This window comes from Peromyscus californicus, unplaced genomic scaffold, assembly GCF_007827085.1.
Source record: "Peromyscus californicus insignis strain IS unplaced genomic scaffold, ASM782708v3 Scaffold_18__1_contigs__length_77618521, whole genome shotgun sequence".
Classification (NCBI taxonomy): Eukaryota; Metazoa; Chordata; class Mammalia; order Rodentia; family Cricetidae; genus Peromyscus; species Peromyscus californicus.
This window is the reverse complement of record NW_026294480.1, coordinates 8,429,647-8,449,621: the sequence shown is the minus strand read 5'-3', so window position 1 is coordinate 8,449,621 and position 19,975 is coordinate 8,429,647. Positions and strand designations below refer to the sequence as shown.

Sequence of the window (19,975 nt, the reverse complement as noted above, 5' to 3'; positions counted from 1 at the left end):
ACTATAAAATGGCATTTGAGGGAACAACTTTGAGTTTGTGAATATGATGGATTATTGGGAAACAATGAATTCTACTAAGTTTTAGATGACACTATAGTTAAATCAGAAAGCATACTTCATTTTTCTCATTAAAAAATTTTATGCTTCTCTTTTCCTGAAGCTTTTCTAGCCAAATTTCAGTTTGTTCTTGATAAATTATCGTTTCTCCATAGTAACAATAAAGATCCTGACTGATAAATAGGGCAGACGATGATTGAATCACTGAGTAAAAATTCAAGGAATGTACTAGGAATCTGGCGTCTAAGTCCACATTATATGTACCTTTATATTCCTAAAGCACAAATAAAACAAAAACCTGCAACAAAACTTCTAGAAAGCCAAACTTCTATCACGATACCACAAAAACTAAAAGCATACGTACAACTTACCAAAAACAAGAATGAACAATGTATTTAAAGACACCACCCAGAACACGTGTTCCTACAGGAGAAAGCATTAGTAAGAGTCAGTGATATCTCATGTTTAATTGAACAATTTCACTTAGTCATAGTTAAATCCTGAAAATAACTAGAACTGATTTTTTTCCGCCCTGAGAAAAGGTTTCTTGATGTAGCCCTGGCTGTCCTGGAACCCGTACTGTAGACCAGGCTTGCTTTGAACTCACGGAGATCCACCTGCTTCTGCCTCCCAAGTGCTGGGATTAAAGGCACACGCCACTATGCCTGGCACATTTTCCTATCTTTAACTATTAACTTTAAAATGTTATTTATTGAAAGCAGAATCCTATTACATTCACCCCTACCTCTGATTCCCCTGAAATTGTATAAGGAAGGAAGTCAAGCTGCAAACGACTTTCCTATTTGACCTTAACAACTCCTGCCATTCTTATGAAACACCAATGAGGTAAAGGATATATTTAAGTAAACAGCAAGAGACAGATATTATCTGGATTTTTATAGCAGTGCTGGGCACTGGATCATGCAACCCTCAAGCCTGTACTTCCTCTGGGCTTCCTGTTCTTGCCATGTCTCCATCTGCGGCAGTTCTGCTACTGTAGACAAGCCCTAATCTGCTGTGGGATGTTTTATATGGCAAATGTGTTGCTCTGATTGGTCAATAAATAAAACACTGATTGGCCAGTGCCTAGGTAGGAAGTATAGGCGGGACAAGGAGGAGAATAAAGCTGGGAAGTGGAAGGCTGAGTCAGAGACACTGCCAGCCACCACGATGAGAAACAGCATGTGAAGATGCTGGTAAACCACGAGCCATGTGGCAAGGTATAGATTTATAGAAATGGATTAATTTAAGCTGTAAGAACAGTTAGCAAGAAGCTTGCCACGGCCATACAGTTTGTAACCAATATAAGTCTCTGTGTTTACTTGGTCGGGTCTGAGCGGCTGTGGGACTGGCAGGTGAGAGAGATTTGATAAGACTGTGGTTCCCACCTGTGGCACGGAAAAGGCTGTTTTGTTCTCAACGGTGCAGGCATTAAACATGTAAGACCCAACTTCAAACATCAACTTCTTTTAACTACTATTAACTTTGGACTTTTTCTCAAATATTTAGTAACTTTATTAAATGTTAAATAACATTCCTTTAAAAATTTCTAGTACTGTCAACATACAAAATACTTTCAAGTATCAAGCAATCAAAATTCAAAGAGTTATTTTGACTTTTAGTATAAAAAGGAGCACACTCCAAGAATTTGGAGTTACTGGATAACAGAGACAACTCATAATTTCTATCAAAAGTAATACTTCCACTTACCAGAAAAACTAATGATCCATCAAGTCCAAGCATCTAAAATAAAAATAATAAGCATTAATTTAAGATGCATAGGACCTTCTTATAGAAAGATTGCTTTCCTATTAGTATCATTAAACACGGTTTCTAATCACTACTTTCTAAACCTATCTATCATTACCAGAATGTTAAAAAAATAATAATTCTGTGTGTTTTTTTTTAAGATTTATTTATTTATTATGTATACAGCATATGTGACTGCATGCCAGAAGAGGGCACCAGATCTCACTACAGATGGTTGTGAGCCACCACGTGGTTGCTGGGAATTGAACTCAGGACCTCTGGAAAAGCAGTCAGTGCTCTTAACCTCTGAGCCATCTCTCCAGCCCCTAATTCTGTGTTTTTAAATATTATATTTTGTGTCTTCTTTTACCCTAAGCCATATGGAAAATATCATCTAGAAATTTCCATCCTGAGTGTGCTCCCAACCCTAGGGAAGCTAAGGAAGCTACAGAGACAGAGAGTGAACCAGTCTGACAGGTGGAGCTCAGTGAAAGAGTGCTTGCCCAGCATGCCCAAGGCCATGGGTTTGTATGCCCAACACTGAAAAAAGAAAAAAAATACCCATTCTGAGTTTCTTACAGTACTCATTATAGAATTCCTTTTATTTTCTTCAATTACAGTGTGGAAATCCTATTTAAATTTTTGCTTAGTTTTTCCCAAGTCCACAATTTCAGGTCAAACTGCCTCCCGCATGGGGGAGCGAGGTTTGTGTGAAAGGCAGAACAGAGACCGCACTGCCACCATCTGCACCACAGCTGTCCACTACTTGTTTTTTTGTAGAAATTAAATCTTGATTAACTGTTTCCATCAAATTTAACTATGAAATTTGTGTTTATAGCTAAATAGCCAAACTTCCAAACCCACCATAGGACTAAACCACAAGGACATAGGACAGTGAAAGTTCTTACTCTTTCCCAAGTAAGCTCTTCTGCAGCCCGGTCCCACTCCAGAGCGTTCCAGTTCATGTCATCTGAAAACACAATTGCAAATCAAGATCACTGACAGATAAGAAACTCTAACTAATAAGAGCCACTTTTAATTATAATCTGTTAAGAAGTTAAACCACATTTAAAATTTTATCAAACATAATTTACTTCCTAGATTATAAGACAATGCTAGATTGTGGTTAGTACTAGAAAGTTAATAAATAGGATGAAGCCAAAGACAAATCTAATCGATGTGGGTCAAAAAAGAATCTGGTAGATCGAAAAGATGGTTTCTAGAAGTGGCTGGCACCTGGCCTGTACTGTACGCTTGAGGGGTTCTTTTTTTATTTGAAAAGTGCAGTAACTCCATGGAAGCAAAGAGAAAAATATGAGAAACAAAAAACAAAAACCCAGAAAATGCTGTACCAAGTTCCTTCCTCAGAACGTGGACCTCATGTACATGTATGTCCTAACCGCTAGCTTGTCAAAACCAAACAGGTCATAACAGAACTCTGACACATCACGAAACAGGAAAGCACTGCTCTCTTTGTCTTCGGTGCAAGCTCAGAATGACCGGCGGTCCTGGAGAGTGAGCAAGGGACGGGGCAGACACTACCTTGGGCTCCATTGTTGGCGTCAGCAGCATCTTCCACACCCGCATCATCTTCCTCTTCATTGTCCTCCTCCTCCTCTTCTGCTTGACCGTCCTGGGCATCAGGGTTCTCACCCAGCACTGCATTCTCACCTGCTGGGTTAGCTGGCTGATCAGCAGCAGCGTTTTCTGCACCATTTCCTCCTACAGGAGCCTAAAATGAAAGAAAAGCCCAAGAATTCACCCACGTGGCTCAGTTTTACTCTAGTTCCAAATCATACTTTACCCTGCAAGAAAAACAAAACCAGAAAAGACAACCCCACTAAAGTTAAAAAAAGAAGTATCTTTCAGGCTCATCTCTTTTAAATGTATCTCATTTACGGCCAACTTGGTACATAGGAATGTGAACTCACTTTTCAATGTACACACTTCAGAAAGCACTAGAGGGCTGGGGAAATAAACGGTTTCTGTGGGCAAAGCACTTGCCACCCAAGTGTGAGGACCTGGGTTTGGAGTCCCAGAACTCAAATAAAGCTGGGCACAGTAAAGCATCTGTAATTCTGTGCTCCAACATGGGGACAGGAGAATCCCAAGATGCTGTCTGTCTTCAATAAGGTAGAAGGCAAGGACTTCACCAAAGGTGGTCCTATGGCCTACACATGCACACAATGGCACATACACAACTACTTATACACATGAACACAGATATACACACACACACACACATACACACACACCCCATTATAAAATATGGGCAAATCTGGCTATCTTAAACACATCATCCATAATCTTTAATAAATATGACAAGTATGTCTAATTCTCTTAGGGATGAAAACACATTTTTTTTTTTTTTTTTTTTTTTTTTTGGTTTTTCGAGACAGGGTTTCTCTGTGTAGCTTTGAGCCTTTTCCTGGAACTCGCTTTGGAGACCAGGCTGGCCTCGAACTCACAGAGATCCGCCTGGCTCTGCCTCCCGAGTGCTGGGATTAAAGGCGTGCGCCACCACCGCCCGGCTGAAAACACATTTTTAAAAAATGTATGCACATGTATACACATATACACCTTAATTTGCTGCTATTAACACTTGAGTAACTGATTTCTAGTTTGACTTAGAGACTAGGATTTTCCATATATGGCCTTTATTGATTCCCAAATGCATTTTCTTCTGGCTTTGGGCTACAAGCCAAGCATAGTGGCCCAGGGTGGTAATTACAGCTACTATAGGGAAAGAGGTGGATTTGAAGCAGGAGGATTGTAAGTCTGAGGCATACTGTTGGACTTGGCCAGATTCTTATCTCAAACCAAAAATAAAAGGGCTGAAGATGTGACTCAATGGGAGGGTATGTGACCTAGCATATGTGAAGTCTTGGACTCAATCCTCAATTCCAAAAAATTATAAAAAAATCAAAATTCTGCTACCAACCAAATGCAAAGACATAATTCCATTTAATTGTTAAGTTAAAACACAATTCCCAGGGCTGGAGAGATGGCTCATTGATTAAGAGCACTGGCTATTCTTCCAGAGGACCCGGTTCAATTCCCAGAACCCACATGGCAGCTCACAACTGTCTGTAACTCCAGTTCCAGAGGATCTGACACCTTCATACCAATGCACATAAAATAAATTTAAATAAATTATTTAGAAAAAAACAATTCCCTTGGATTTAATGAAAATCCTGAAACAAAACTACATTAAATGCTTCAAACTACAAGGCAGAATAGCAACAGTGCCTCTCTTAATCTTCTCTAGCAGCACTACCTGCATAGGCATGGGGTATACCCCTACTGCTCTTAGGGAAGGAGGAGGAAAGTGAGTTTGAGACCGGTTTTGGCTACATATCGAGACCCAGTCTAAAAATTAACAAAACGACTATGGGTATGTATGGCTCGGTGACAGAATGCTGGCCAGCGTGCTCATGGCCCTGGGTTCCATCCCCAGAACAAGGGGTGTGTGCAGCAGGGCTTGTGGTGTTGGGTTCATCTATGCATACTTTTCAAAGGAAAAGGTGTACTCTGTAGTAAAAAAGAATTTCAGACTTAATGAAATCAATCTACATATTAAAAAAATCAGATCATAGGAACAAAGATTAATTACCACTGAATAGTTTGTGACCAACTGTTTCACTGAAAAAAGTACATGAAATGTGAACTTTCCACTTCACTGAGCAGTATCTGTGTGACATTCTTGGTCCTACAATTTCCCAGCAGGCAAGATACTAAAAACCTCTTGCTATGCCCTCCTGTTAACTGACTGCCAAGTATCCTTGTAAGTGAGCACATCATCGTCACTCATAAGAAAACCGCACACAATTCTTTGCTTCTTTAATTTTGTGTGTTGTGTGTGCACATGCCCACGGAGAGATCTGCACATGCCACACTGCACGTATGGAGGTGGCAGGACAACTCTTCTCTGTACACTGTGGCTTCTGGGAACTCCATATAAGGTTATCAGGATTGGGTGGCAAACGTATCTTCCTACTGTGCCATCTGACTGACCAAGTTTGCTACTTTTGATTAAGTTCTTCCTACATAATAGAAAAGGCATTTCACATACAAAGAAAAAAGCTAGAATAGGTGTAGAACACTCCTAAATGTTGTGCAGCATGTCAGAAACCTATCTAGGAAGTTTTCTTTCACACATGCGTGTGTTCGTGCGTGCGTGTTTTGAGCCAGGGTCTCTCTACTATGTAGCCCTGGCTATCCTGGAACCCACTGAGCTCCGCCTGCCTCCGCCTCCTGTGCCGGATTGCAGGTCCGGCCACCACTCAGCTATATTAGCTGAATGGAACAGTGTTAGTATTCCCACTAACACTGTTTCAATCTAGGAAGAATAGTCGGAGAAACATTCTTTTTCACTTCCACAGTCCTCCTAATCCCCCAAACTTTCCCACTGTCCTCTTCCATTTATGTGGCACATGAAAGTCAAGGGTTTGGATTGCAGAGGCTGACAATAACTTTCAGATACTGCCCAAGGAAGGTGCATTTCACGTGAGGGCTTACCTCATTTTGGTGGTGTCCAGCAGCATTGAAGGCTGGAGCAGCATGCTCCAGCCAAATTGGTGCTCCCCCATGGACTATCTGCTCTCGTAACCACACCAGGCTGATGAATGCACAAAGTGTGCATGTCACCACAAAACAGCCCTGTAAGCAATCTGCCAACAAATTTTCCCTATTTAAAAAAAAAAAAAATTAGACACAATTAACTCCAAAGAACACTTGAAAAAAAAAAAAAAAAAAAAAATCTTAACTTTTCAGTAAAATTCAGTTGCTTCTAAAGGATTATATATAATGACATTGAAATTCTATCTTATAAGTTAGCTAATATGTACATTTATATACTTATATTATTGTATACTTATATTAAGTAGATATAAAATAACATCAGTATATACAGCTATTAATTATCCAGCCTATCCTTTTAGCATAGCCAAGAAACAGGAGTGTAAGAAAAAAAAATCTAGCAAAACACTCAACAAACCCAAACACTGCATTTATACAATTTACTAAGTTAGGTGAGCAACTCTGCTTGATCCTTCTAACAGAACTTTAAAGCTTAACTGACAGGGGTAACTGACAGGGAAGCATATAAATGAACACTCTCAATAAGAAAGGTGGGAAGCTCCCTCAGTGACTGATAAAATGGCAACATAAAGAAGGTTGAAGGACAGCCGGGCGGTGGTGGTGCACGCCTTTAATCCCAGCACTCGGGAGGCAGAGCCAGACGGATCTCTGTGAGTTCGAGGCCAGCCTGGGCTACAGAGTGAGTTCCAGGAAAAGGCGCAAAGCTACACAGAGAAACCCTGTCTCGAAAAAACCAAAAAAAAAAAAAAAAAGAAGAAGGTTGAAGGACACTCAGTATACCATGGACCAGATGGAGAAACTCACAATGCATAGTGCTGAAACTCTTTACATGATAAACCTAGCTTTAATGCTAGCTGCAAAAATACCAAAATAAATCGAAGGAGGCAGTGTGGTTCCTTTAGTAGTAACCACACATGGAAATGTTAGATTTGTAACACTTGGGAGTCTTTGCTTCTTCTTTTCCTGAAGAAACTTATCCTTCACTATCTATGTCTGTGATTTCAGAATAATTCAAGCATAACTCAAAAATAATGATAGATGTTAGAAAATTGACTACTTTTTTGTCCCTGGTAAATTTAAGGAAAGGTCAGTCTGAGAGACCTCAGCCTAGCAGCCCCACACTGTAACTGCTATCACTCCAAAGGAGGTCCTGTCTACAGTATCTCCAAACCATCCCTTACTAAAGGACCTTCTATACCATCAAAATCAGGATGAGTTCGGGCTGAAATAATCCTTCTCCATTTCTTCTTTGCCAAACAACTAACTTCTTGTAGATTTTAAATGGAACCACACTTCAGAGCCCTTTTCTCTAATGCCTGCTTCCATGTGAACTAGCTTCATTTTAGGCTAGTCCTGAGGTGAGGATGTCCACATTCCAGAGCCTAGAAAAAGACTTATGGGCTCCCACTATCCCAGTTTCAGAATGCTGCACCAAGGCCCTCTTGTGGAGAAGCCTCCATTAGCCTTCTGAAGATGAAAGGCCATGTGGATAACTCCAGCACCTCAGACAGATTCATCTTAGATAATCCAGCTCCAGGAAAGACACATGTGACTCAGACAAGCTCAGAGATGAACTGCCCAACTAAGCACAACTAAGCCACACCAAGTTTGACCTCCAGAATTGTGAACAAGTAAAATGGCAGCTGTCTGACACCATGATGTCTCAGAACTGTGTTTTGCACATTTGTGTAAATGAGATGGTTTGCCTGGAGATAAACCAACTCATCTGCACACAACACTGCTGCCACATACGGTATATGTGCAGAATTTTCAGGAAAAAGTTGTATACTATAGAGAATATATAATACTCTCCCTCTCCCCCAGCATTCTTCTGTGAGTAGTCTAAAGAAGGAAGTGTAGCCCACAAGCCAGTCAACTGACATGCCAACACAGGCCCAGCAAAGTGCTATTGTCACATGAAGAGAAAAGCCACAGTGAACAACTTTTTAATGCACAAATCAAGTAGCATACAACTCAAACTGCATGGTTATTTTTACACGTCCTCCCAACAATACAAAAAAGTTCCTTAAATTCTTTTTGTTTTTTAAAGAAATAGAACTTACACATACCAATTTCTACTGTAGCTACAATTGTTAGAAGGAAAAAAAATGAATTGCTGTTCTTAGATGAATTTTCAAATAGTAAGAATAAAAACATAGGCTAGGTGTAGTACACATGCCTTTAATCCCAGCACTTGGGAGGCAAAGGCAAGTGGACCTCGGTGAATTCAAGGCCAGACTGGTCTACAGAGCAAGTTCCAGGACAGTCAGGGCTGTTATACCACAGAGAAACCCTGTCTCAAAAACCAAAACAAACAAACAAAGGAATAAATACAAGAGGAAAAACATCCTTCCCATTGCCCAAACTCCATTCTCACATTGATACTCACGTTGACAGCATGTCTAGTGGCAGTGTCAGTAGTGAGCTCACGGAGCCAGTAAACAAGCACTTGTAGATGCGGCCTACAAACAAGGGCACAAGGGCATAGTCACAACTAGCACCATGAACTCACAGATGGCTCAAGGAAGCAGAGGTAAAGTGGAATATCACAGGCACCAAGAACACAAGCTTTCTTGTTCTTTGTAGGCCTGAGTCTCATACTGGGTTTTAGTTTTTGTTGTTTTTTTTTTTTAATTGCAGGCCTGTGTGCATGGTTGTCTGAGTATGAGTACCCACATACCATGGTGTGTGTGTGTGTGTGTGTAGAAGTCAGAAAACAACTTTCTACCTACCATGGGTTCCAGGGATGAAACTCAGAAGTTTGTGTGAAAAATGTGTTTACCCGCTGAGGTAGCTAACTGGCCTCAATATACTACTTCTTAGCTAGGCAGTGGTAGTGCACACCTTTAATCCCAGCGCTCGGGAGGCAGAGGCAGGTGATCTCTGGGTGCGAGGCCAGCCTGGTCTACAGAGCAAGTTCCAAGACAGCCAGGACTACACAGAGAAACACTGTCTCAGGGGGAGAAAAAAAAAAGCAAAAAAACCCAAAACCTATTTTTTAAGAGCATAAAAAGAGTGAGCAAACAGTAATTCTCCATGGCAGTGTTGGCTGGTCTCTGCAGAACCATATTGAAACTAGGGCCTCACACGTGTTAGACAAGAGTTCTACACTGAGCTACATCCTTAGTTCTAGGTATCTTAGACTTGCATGAGTTTAGATGTTGAGGGGGCTAGATTAATAATCTAAATCATAACATGAAGATTGTTTTTAAATCTAGAACTACAAAATTCAGTAACTATTTGCAAAAACAAAAGATTTCAGTTTGGGAACCAGGCATCTTTGAACTGAGAAGCTTCTTCAGCACAGTGCATAATCCCATGACCTTCAGGGACCAGTGAGATGGCTGACCCCAGCAACCTCTGCTCAACCCTGGAAACCCATGGAAAGTTGGAGGAGACAAACACTCCACAAAGTTGTTCTGACCTCCACACACACCATAGCATAAGAGCACACACATAGAAAATTGTTTTTAAAAGACTTTTAAAAAAAAAGTTTCAAAAGATCTCAAACAAAGAATATCTTAAATTATGGCCATGGAGGGAAAACACAAGCATAAAAGAATTCACTGTCACCCTTAACCCTCTTACTCAGAAAAGATAGAATGTTTTTTAGTGAGAAAGGCAGAATTCTAGAGAGAATGCAGTAACAAGACTAGGGCTTTAGGAAGGGACTAAGGAAATGCTAAGGCTTTTCTTCAGAACACTTCTTGCACATTAGTTCAAGCACTGTCCTTAGTCTTGTATCAGACATTTTCAATGAGTTCAATGGCTTCTTTTACTGGTCAACTCAAAAGGGCAGAAGAGTAAAAAGTGTCCATAGTGGAAATTACTTACATACCTATATAAAAGGAAGCAAACATGCTTATAATAAGTAAAACTAACAAACCAACCATCAGTCAATACCCAAATGGACTGACAGCATTAGGGCTCCTCAGAACTCTGGCATGTACTAGGAAAGAGGGATGGGGAACAGAACTAAAAAGGAGAGTCTGGGGCTAGAGAGATGGCTCAGCAGTTAAGAGCACTGGCTGCTCTTCTAGAGGTCCTGAGTTCAATTCCCAGCAATCACATGGTGGCTCACAAGTATCTATAGCGGGACCTGATGCCCTCTTCTGGCATAAAGTTGTACATGCAGATAGAGCACATTATGTATATAAATTAATTAATTTTAAAAAAATGAAAAAAAAGAAGAGTCTGTAAGAGTATGTATTATGACACATGTGTATATGCAAAGTCAGGACAGAAATCAAGCTTGTTACAGTGAAGTCAAACATTCACTTATGCTAGACTGTATGATCTGTTGATTTTAGAAAGGCATGTTGTCTTCCACTTTAACTGAATGATTTTTTTCTTTTTCAGTTCTTATGCCCCATGCAGACCAAGCTGGCCTCCAACTGGAGATCCTCCTGCTTCAGCCTCTATACAGACAGGATTAAGGTGTGTATCATTTACAGTGTGTATCATTTACAAGTTTAAGGTGGCAAACATTCTGAACACCTAAGTGTATTTTGTTCTTCCAACTGAGTATATCTGGAGGGTGAGGAATTTACATTAAAAACTGTTCTATCTGGAACTTGCCACTGTCTTGTTTAGGTTTGTGGTCTCCTTCATAACAGAAACGATCAACTCCTCATCTCCAATAACCTTACCTTGTAGGACAACTTGCTAGGTAGTTACTAAAAGTGCCAGCTCTAGCTTCCATCTCTCCTATTTCTCTTACTCGAACTACTTTGTCCCTCTGAATTATATCGTAGGAGAATTCACTGGCTCCATCTAGCTAACTAAAGTCACTCTCCACCAGTGCTTATGGTTTTCATCTCTGTAGGTAGTCAAGCTAGTTTTACTTAAGGAGACATGAGAATGTAAATTACATGTATCTAAAACCCTTGCTTGTTTTAAAGTCCACAGAATCATATCTATATACTCTGCCATTCATGTATTATCAATACCGCTCCATGTCTTTAAGAAAAACACCCTTCCCTCCTCCAGAAACAACTCAGTGAAGATGTTTTCTAAACAAGGCTTTCCTAATATATGATAACATAAATCAACTAATTAAACATTATTCGTAGTATTAGGCAACACAATTAAAATATAAATCATTTATAAAATAAAAAACAGTTATTAAATAACTCCAGAAGAGGGATGAATACTCACATGCTGTAAGAGGAACAACTCCCAACCATGCAAAGGCCACAAGTGTATAATGAAACCAGTATCGTATTGCAGTGCCAATACTTGTAACCAGTCCAGCAAATATGTCTTGGATTGGTAGCCGTGAAGGCATATCTGGAGAATAAACTGTAAGAGGAAAAAAATACACAGGATTTCATGAGGACTTTTAAATAACTTAATTCATAAATACAAAATAGAGATATTGTGCTTAAGTATTTTTCCTATATGCCACTGAATGTCAAATCATTATAATAATACTACATTTATACAAGTCTCTTATTTATAGAAACCACAACTAAAATATGTAAATGAACAACAACAAAAAAAAGACCACAGAGCAGAGAAAAAGCATCGAGAGGAAGAAATCTACCTCTTCTGCTTACAGCCTTGAATCTCAAGCAGTATCAGTTTATACATGTGTAACATGCAAGCCATACAATGACATGGCTTCTCAAACTATAAAGGATCAAGAAAAGGTAACAAGGGCAAAAGCAAATCTGAAGGCACGTTATCAGAGAACTTCCCAAATGCAGGCATTGGCCACGGCACCCCAACAGCCTGTGACAGTCATTTCATGAAGGACCAACAGTCACTTAGCCAATCCTCTCCCAATTCTAACATCTTACTTTAATTTTCAAATGATAAATTCAGACATCTTTGCAAAATGTAATTCAAATGTGGTTCAAGAACAGTCCCACATTTTAGAAAATATCTTCCTAAGAATTGTTCCAGTAAAAACTGCTATTTATTAAAAAAGCTCTACTCCAGATAATACACATTGCTTTCAAATACCTCTTTCTCCAAAGGGCCCAAAACAAGGAATTATTATATAAAATCAATGATCTAAAATCTATCAAACAGAGCTGGGGGAGGGGAAAAATAACCAAAACTAAACAAAAAGACAATGCTGGCGAGTACTTCAGATGCAGAGTGCTTGCTTAGCACGGATAACATGCTAGGTTTATCCTAACAGCCAAAAAATAGTAAAAACAAAACATTCAAGAGCAGTATCACAAAACTACTAGTCTACGAACATAAGTAATAAGCCCTAACAAATGGCAAGTCTGTACATGCCACAGATCACCCAGCCAACAGGACACTCGGTGTAAAGGACAGGAGAGCTTCCTGAGGAAAGTCTACAGGAAACACTGCACAAATGTCAGGAGAAAAGCAAGCATACAAAGTAAAAGTCCACAGGATATTTTCTATTAGTCAATTTTCATGAAGACATTCAACCATTTAATCTAGTTTGCTATAAATCTTTACAAGTAGTAATGAGTTTATACACCAGAGAAAATAAGGACTATTAAAGAATACAAGTGGCATTTTTGCTGGCAATGAATAAATAAAACACAGTAACTTTAATTATACATGTCTGTTAGATAGCAAGCAAAACTAATGATAAGTTACAGTATTTGTACTAAGAAGCACAAGAGTCTTAAAAAAAATGTTAAATACAAAAAATCAGGTGCAATGTATAAGGATCACAACATGAAAAACTGTGCTTCAAGTTTTTAATAATTTGCTAGTACAGTACTATCTATTTGATATAACACAAGTATCATCATTAAAATTTTAGACATCTGAAAAATAGTTACTGAAGCCTTACAACACATGAGTTTAAAAGCTTGTTTCCCAGGGCTTGGGAGATAGCATGCAAGCATGAAGACCAGAGTTACGATCTCCAACATCCACGCTATGCTGGGTGGGCATGGAAACCATGGCCTGCCTGTATCCAGTACTCAAAAGGTGGGGCCAGGAGATGCCAAGGCAATCTGACTGGCTAGACTTGTTGAAGTGAGGAGTTCAAGATTCAAATGACAATACATAAGGTAGAGGGCAAAAAAATCAAGGACTTCCCAGCCAGGTGTGATGGTGCACGCCTTTAATCCTAGCACTCAGGAGGCAGAAGCAGACCAAACTTGGTGAGTTTGAGCCCAGCATGTTTCACATAGTGAGTTTCAGGACAGCCAGGGCTGTTATACAGAGGAACCCTGTATCTAATAAAAGGAAAAAAAGAAAAAGAAAAAAGAAACCCCATATCCATCTCTGGCTCACTCAAACACATTCATGTACACACAAATGTACACACACACACACACACACACACACACACACACACACACCCCTCCTACACACACATGTGCACCCACACAGTCAAACACATATACAGACATTTTAAAAAGTTGGTTTCCAAAAGAAAAAAGTGCTCTAAGACTTACTCTTTACTGTTATTCACTCTCACAGCTTTACCTCAAAAGGAGTTCAGGCTGAACAGTACTAGATTCTGATGAAATCAAGGCAGAGATAATAATGTTTCTTAAAAGGAAGGAATGTTGACACATACTGAGAATGTATAGATAAAATGAAAACTGACAGGATATCTTTTAAAAAGAACAGCCCAAAAATTTAAAGAATATAGTAAGAAATGAGAGCACAGATAAAGAGACAGGCCATGTGAGCTGAAAAACAAGTGCAACTAAGTGATGGGTTTTCACTCACTCTACCTCTGTGTATGTTTAAGCTTGTCTGTAAATAAGCAAAACCACAAAGAAAACAACCTATAAAACATGCATGGGTATATTAAATTAAAAGAAGACAGTTTTAAAAATATCCTTCTAAGTGGAACAGGTTTTTTTCTATTACTATCAAAGACAATGAAGTTGAAAATTATTGCTTTCAAACTCTAAACACCTTTTGTTGCCAGAAATAACAAAAGAAAACTGTAGTGAAAATGTCAAATGAACTTACTTGGTGTGAAAGCAAATCTGTGCTTGCATAATTCACAGTATTCTTTTCGACTGTGTTTCAACCACTGAACTAAGCTGTAATTACAAAGACATTCATGAATACAATATTTAAAACAAAGCAGCATTAAGGTTTCATTGAAAACTCGTGTTTTTATTAAAATTTTTGTGTCACAGAACTTTTATAGTTTTCAGAATTTCAAATGTGGACTATTTTAATTTTTAATGTGCTTTCTAAGAGTATAAAACTTAAAAACAGATAAATATAAACCAATATACATTATATTAATAAAAAGATTTAATTAGCCAAAATTCTAATCTCTTCAGAGCTAAATGAATACTAGTAAATAATCCAGGGGTCAGCATCAGTTTTGATACTGGCCTTTCAATGCTCATAGCTGGTAACCAGGGCTGAATTCCCACTCTCCCCCTGGCAAGTTATGTGCTTAGCACAAGTTCTTCAACCTGTCTGTGCTCCATTTCTTCATCCATACATCCATATAATAATGTTCCAGACTTTTCTTGTAAAGAGTAAATGAGTTAAGATGTGTAAAGCACAGAAGATAGTTCTTGGCACAGAATATTTAATAAATATAAGCTATAATTATGCCACTCAAAACCAGAAAAACATAATTCTGTCCATGAACAAAACAACTTCTCAGTGATAGAAATTAACAATAGGCTATCGTTAGCATATCCACTATATACCGAAATAGCATGTCTGGTATTAACTATGGGTCACTGCTTAGTCAAACTAAATATTGTTATAAAGTTTTAGAACAAAAGTTTAAAAATAATGAATTACGGGTCAAGATCACTGAAATGATCAATTTTATTACAGAGATGATAAAATTGAATTTAAGAATTATACAATTTTCCAAATGACTTACCATTCTTGATGAATAAACTTAATACTGCCAGTACATACACAAGGATGATAAAGAGGTTTCTCGGGTGTTCCTTCTGACCGACACACTCTACATATGTCTGATAACAAAGGAGAAAAATGGAATTACCTTTGGTTATGACTTTTATACAAAAAGACCAACAAAACAAAAATATTTTCTGCTAAAGGTAAAATTTATTGTATCAATCAATAGGATGGAGACCTGAAAACTGTGATGAAACTTTCATTAAAGGTATATCAGAATCTAAGTACATTCCTTCAAAATGCATAAAGGTGAGTTGTTCCTTAGAATGTTCTGTAAATAAAGTTGAAAATAACAAAAACAGTTTAATTTATCTACACTTGCAGTATCCTATAACAAACACTCAACCAAATAAGCAGAATCAGGTTACCTGGCCACAAATATTAGTGTTGCGACAGTGTAACTTTTTATAAGTCTAAATCCAGTCCTAAGGGTTTAAGCATCACAAAAACATCTGAGAGGGAAGGGAAAATGATACCAAAATATAATGACATACATGAAAATGCAACAATGAAGCCCATCACTTCGTATGCCAACCTCAAAATTATTTTTAAAATAAAATTATTTCTAAAATTACTTTTCAGGGAGCAAGCGAGATGGCTCTGTGGTTAAAGAAAAACTGGTTGCTCCTCCAGAGGACTCACTCCGCCTTGATTTCCAGCATCCACTTGGTGGCTCACAACTGTCTACAACTCCAGTTTTAGGCCTAACGCCCTCTTCTGGCCTCTGCAGTCACTGCACATGCATGGTATATGCAGATAAAATACTCATGCACATTAAAGGAAAAATCATTTTTTTAAAAATTTTATTTTCAGGCAGTGGTGGCACACGCCTTTAATCCCAGCACTTGGGAGGCAGAGCCAGGCAGTTCTCTGTGAGTTTGAGGCCAACCTGGGCTACCAAGTGAGTCCAGGAAAGGCGCAAAGCTACACAGGGAAACCCTGCCTCGAAAAACCAAAAAATTATTTTCTAAAAAACCATGTCTGGCCAGGCGGTGGTGGCGCACGCCTTTAATCCCAGCACTCGGGAGGCAGAGGCAGGCGGATCTCTGCGAGTTCGAGGCCAGCCTGGGCTACAGAGTGAGTTCCAGGAAAGGCGCAAAGCTACACAGAGAAACCCTGTCTCGAAAAACCTAAAAAAAAAAAAAAAAACATGTCTGAGGACTTAAGACAGTAACAGCAGAGGAATGTACAGTAGATTCTCTTTCCTTGCCTCACATACAAGGAAGGAAACTACAAACAGGTGAGCACAAGCACACATAGTGTGCATACACACAATCAGGACACAAGGAAGGTACCTCAGAACCTCAAAGACTCCTACTAGAGAAAGGGGAAGTGGAAGCTATAGGAGCCCAGGGCTGAAGAGTCAGCACAGGGAGAGCATTCCCTACCCTAGCACCAAAGGGCTCTAGGCACACACATCTCCTGCCCTCCCATCGCTGTGGCTAGCAAGCAGCATGGAGGAAAACCTCAAGAGATCTTTTGTGCTCTCTTGTTCATTTCCCCTAAAGCTCCTCTGCAGTACCACATACTGAAATTTCACTACTGCTATTACTTAAGTCTTCTCAGCCATCCCTCACAGCCAAGTGCCAATTAATCCCAAGGGCAACTGTCGATGTTAAAGGTGCAAAGATATACCGTTTGTTTCTGACTGCCTCTCCTACAGGGAATTCCTCACTCAATGTAAAAGAGATGCAGCTCTGATCTCTGCTTCACTAATGAACTTAGAGAGCCTGTGGTACCCTTTGGATTAGAAGACACACAAGCTGAGCACCACAGCACACCAGTTCTGGCCACTTGGGATCATTATAGACTTCCTGGCTGCTCATTCTTGAGTAACAAAATGCTGCTTATCCAAGCCAAGGGACACTAAACATTCAGGAAAACCTATTTGGTTATTACATGACTCTCCCTGGTTACCAAGCAACCAGACAAGTCTCTTCACCACTATGGAAAAGACACTTCCCTGCCCACAGAAGAGCTATCTCACAGCTCAGTCTCTGTGGTAGGGTTCAATGAGTTGCTATCACTGCTCTGTCCTGCTGGGAGTTAGTAATATGCATGCCCCTGCCTTCCTTTGAGAGACAGTAGTTTAGCAAGCCCCCTCTGTGAAAAGGAACCAAGATTCCCCATCACCTCAGTTCCAGGTTAGTCACTGCCACAGCAGAAAGTGCAACCAACACATAAAGGTGACAAGGCCATGGGTGCTTATAGCTGAACTATGTTATCTACACGTACCAGAGCCACTAGTGCTGTGGGTGCAGATTAGCTTTAAAATTACCAGTTATCCAGGCAGGAGATGAATGCTGCCCAAGGTCCTACGCATCACCACCACACTGAGTAATGACACAGGCATTCATTACTATAGATCAACCAAGGGGGCAGGATAGTGTGAGTTAATACAGGTGGGTCAGTACCACATACTGATCCTGTATCAACAGCTCTCCTTTGAGAATGCTCCATGGGAACATGATGCAAAGAAAAGAGCAGTAACAAACCCAGGCTCACATGAATGGGGACTGCTACATCACCCACCCTCCAGGAAGGAACATGGTGACTGGCCAGCTCCCAAGTATGGTTTGGGAAAGAGCAAGGATGTAACTTACTGGTACACTGTGGTCAGCAAGAGACAAGGACAAGAGTGAGTGATAAAACATATGGACATGGATGACTGGTTCAAGGCAACGCAACTCTGTGAGCTGAGAAAGCTGTGCTGGGACCGAGGTGGCGGTAAACTCCAGAGTGCTCCAGTGCAGGAGGAGCCTATGAACAAGGAGGACTGAGGTGGGAGATCTCCTTAGGGGGCCCAACACACCTGGAGAGGACAGTGAATTTTCAGAAGGTCTATCCTTCTCAGAGACAAACCAACAACATAATGCCTTGCACAGACAACCAACTTCAACTCAAGCCAGAGCTAATGTGTAGCAGAGAAGCTGGATCCTTGGAATTCTGTAGAGTCCCTTTCTTACTCACAGACTGAAAGTAAGAACTACCTTCTAGCAATCCTGAAGAGTCTCTTTTACTCACTGCTGAGCCAATTTGCAGAAGGTTTCTTTCTTTTCTTTTTTCTTTTAAGATGGGATCTCATAGCCCAGGTTGACCTTAAACTCAGTGCTCTCCTGTGATAGTCAACAAATGACATATGAGGACAACCTGATATACATACACAGCAAGTTCCAGGACAACCAGGGCTACATAAAGGGACCATCTCAAAAAACAAAAAGTGTAATATAAAAAAATACCCACTCTTCTCATCAGTTTGGGGGATTTGGAAGATATGATTTTATGAAAAATAGTATTATATTACCACAGTGAATATACTATTTAAGTAAAATTAAAAATGGTTCTGTTTTATTCTTCCAGGTCTTTAAGAATGTAAACATTGTGCTGTGGGATGTTCTGTATGGCAAATGTGTTGCTAATTAGTCAATAAATAAAACACTGATTGGCCATTGGCTAGGCAGGAAGTGTAGGCGGGACAAGGAGGAGAATAAAGCTGGGAAGTGGAAGGCTGAGTCAGAGAGACACTGCCAGCCGCCACGATGAGAAATAGCATGTGAAGATGCCGGTAAGCCACGAGCCATGTGGCAAGGTATAGATTTATGGAAATGGATTGATTTAAGCTGTAAGAACAGTTAGCAAGAAGCCTGCCACAGTTTGAAACCAATATAAGTCTCTGTGTTTACTTGGTCGGGTTTGAGAGGCTGTGGGACTGGCAGGTGAGAGAGATTTGTCCTGACTGTGGGCCAGGCAGGAAAACTCAAGCTACAGTTAAAACCTCAAAAGCTTGAGAACCAGGCAGGGCCAAGGGGATAGATAGCTCAGCAGGTAAAAGCATGACTCACACAAGTCTGACAACTGGAATGTGACCTCTGGAACTCAGGAAAAAAGCTGCATGCAGTCACCTGCACCTGTATAGCAGGATGGGCGGTGGAGACAAGAGAACTGCCTGAAAGCTCAGACTACCTAGCCTGGAGCACACAGCACAAGAGCAGGAACAAGATGAGACCCTGTTTTAATAAGGTTGATAAGGCAACAATCAACTGAAAGTCATCCTCTAACCTCAGCACATGCACTGCAGTGTGTGTGTGGGCGGGGGGGGGGGGGGGGGGGGGGGGAAGACGGGGACGGGACGACACAACACGCATTTTTTTTTTTAAGTTTGGGAACCACTGTTCATTAGTAATTGTTCTGATACATTTTTTTGGCTCTTTGAAGAAGGTGGGGAGTGTCAGATAATGGTAATGATCCTTTCCAAACAAATATGCATAGAATTATTAAGGGCCTCCTACACTTAGACCAATTTTATGGAAGAAAAAGTAAGGTCATTGTAGACTGCTCATTCATCTTGTTTCAGAACCATGGAAATCATTTTTATAATTATAAAACAAAGTTATATCTAAATGGGAAATAAGCAACTCCTAAATGAAAGCACAAACAAATTAATAAACCCAAGCATATGTCATGACTAACCACAAAAAAGAAATGAAGACACTTTAAGACGGCAATATGTAGCCTGTGAGATGGCTCAGCAAGTTCAAGTACTTGCTATGTAAGCTGGATGTACCCCATGTCAATGTGAAAGAGAATAGACCACAGTAGCCCTTTGACCTCCATACACTGTGCGCTACAACCATGCCCACAGATACACACAATAATAAACAGATGCAGTTTAAATCAGACAGACAGACAAAACAGCAAGGCCTGGAGAGAGAGCACA

At 39.9% G+C, this 19,975-nt stretch overlaps 1 protein-coding gene across 2 annotated transcripts in view; it reads right to left on the bottom strand.

Annotated features, from left to right (window-relative positions):
* Marchf6 (membrane associated ring-CH-type finger 6) overlaps positions 1 to 19,975 on the bottom strand; it is a 63,497-nt gene that overhangs the window by 31,012 nt on the left and 12,510 nt on the right. For both annotated transcript variants that reach the window (XM_052743012.1, XM_052743013.1), the window contains exons 2-10: positions 15,218 to 15,314; positions 14,332 to 14,405; positions 11,563 to 11,706; positions 8,795 to 8,867; positions 6,325 to 6,493; positions 3,349 to 3,538; positions 2,715 to 2,776; positions 1,768 to 1,800; positions 429 to 480 (exon numbers count right to left, since the gene is read on the bottom strand). In XM_052743012.1, coding sequence (XP_052598972.1) covers positions 429 to 480; positions 1,768 to 1,800; positions 2,715 to 2,776; positions 3,349 to 3,538; positions 6,325 to 6,493; positions 8,795 to 8,867; positions 11,563 to 11,706; positions 14,332 to 14,405; positions 15,218 to 15,314 — 894 coding nt within the window. The remainder of the gene's footprint in view (positions 1 to 428; positions 481 to 1,767; positions 1,801 to 2,714; positions 2,777 to 3,348; positions 3,539 to 6,324; positions 6,494 to 8,794; positions 8,868 to 11,562; positions 11,707 to 14,331; positions 14,406 to 15,217; positions 15,315 to 19,975) is intronic.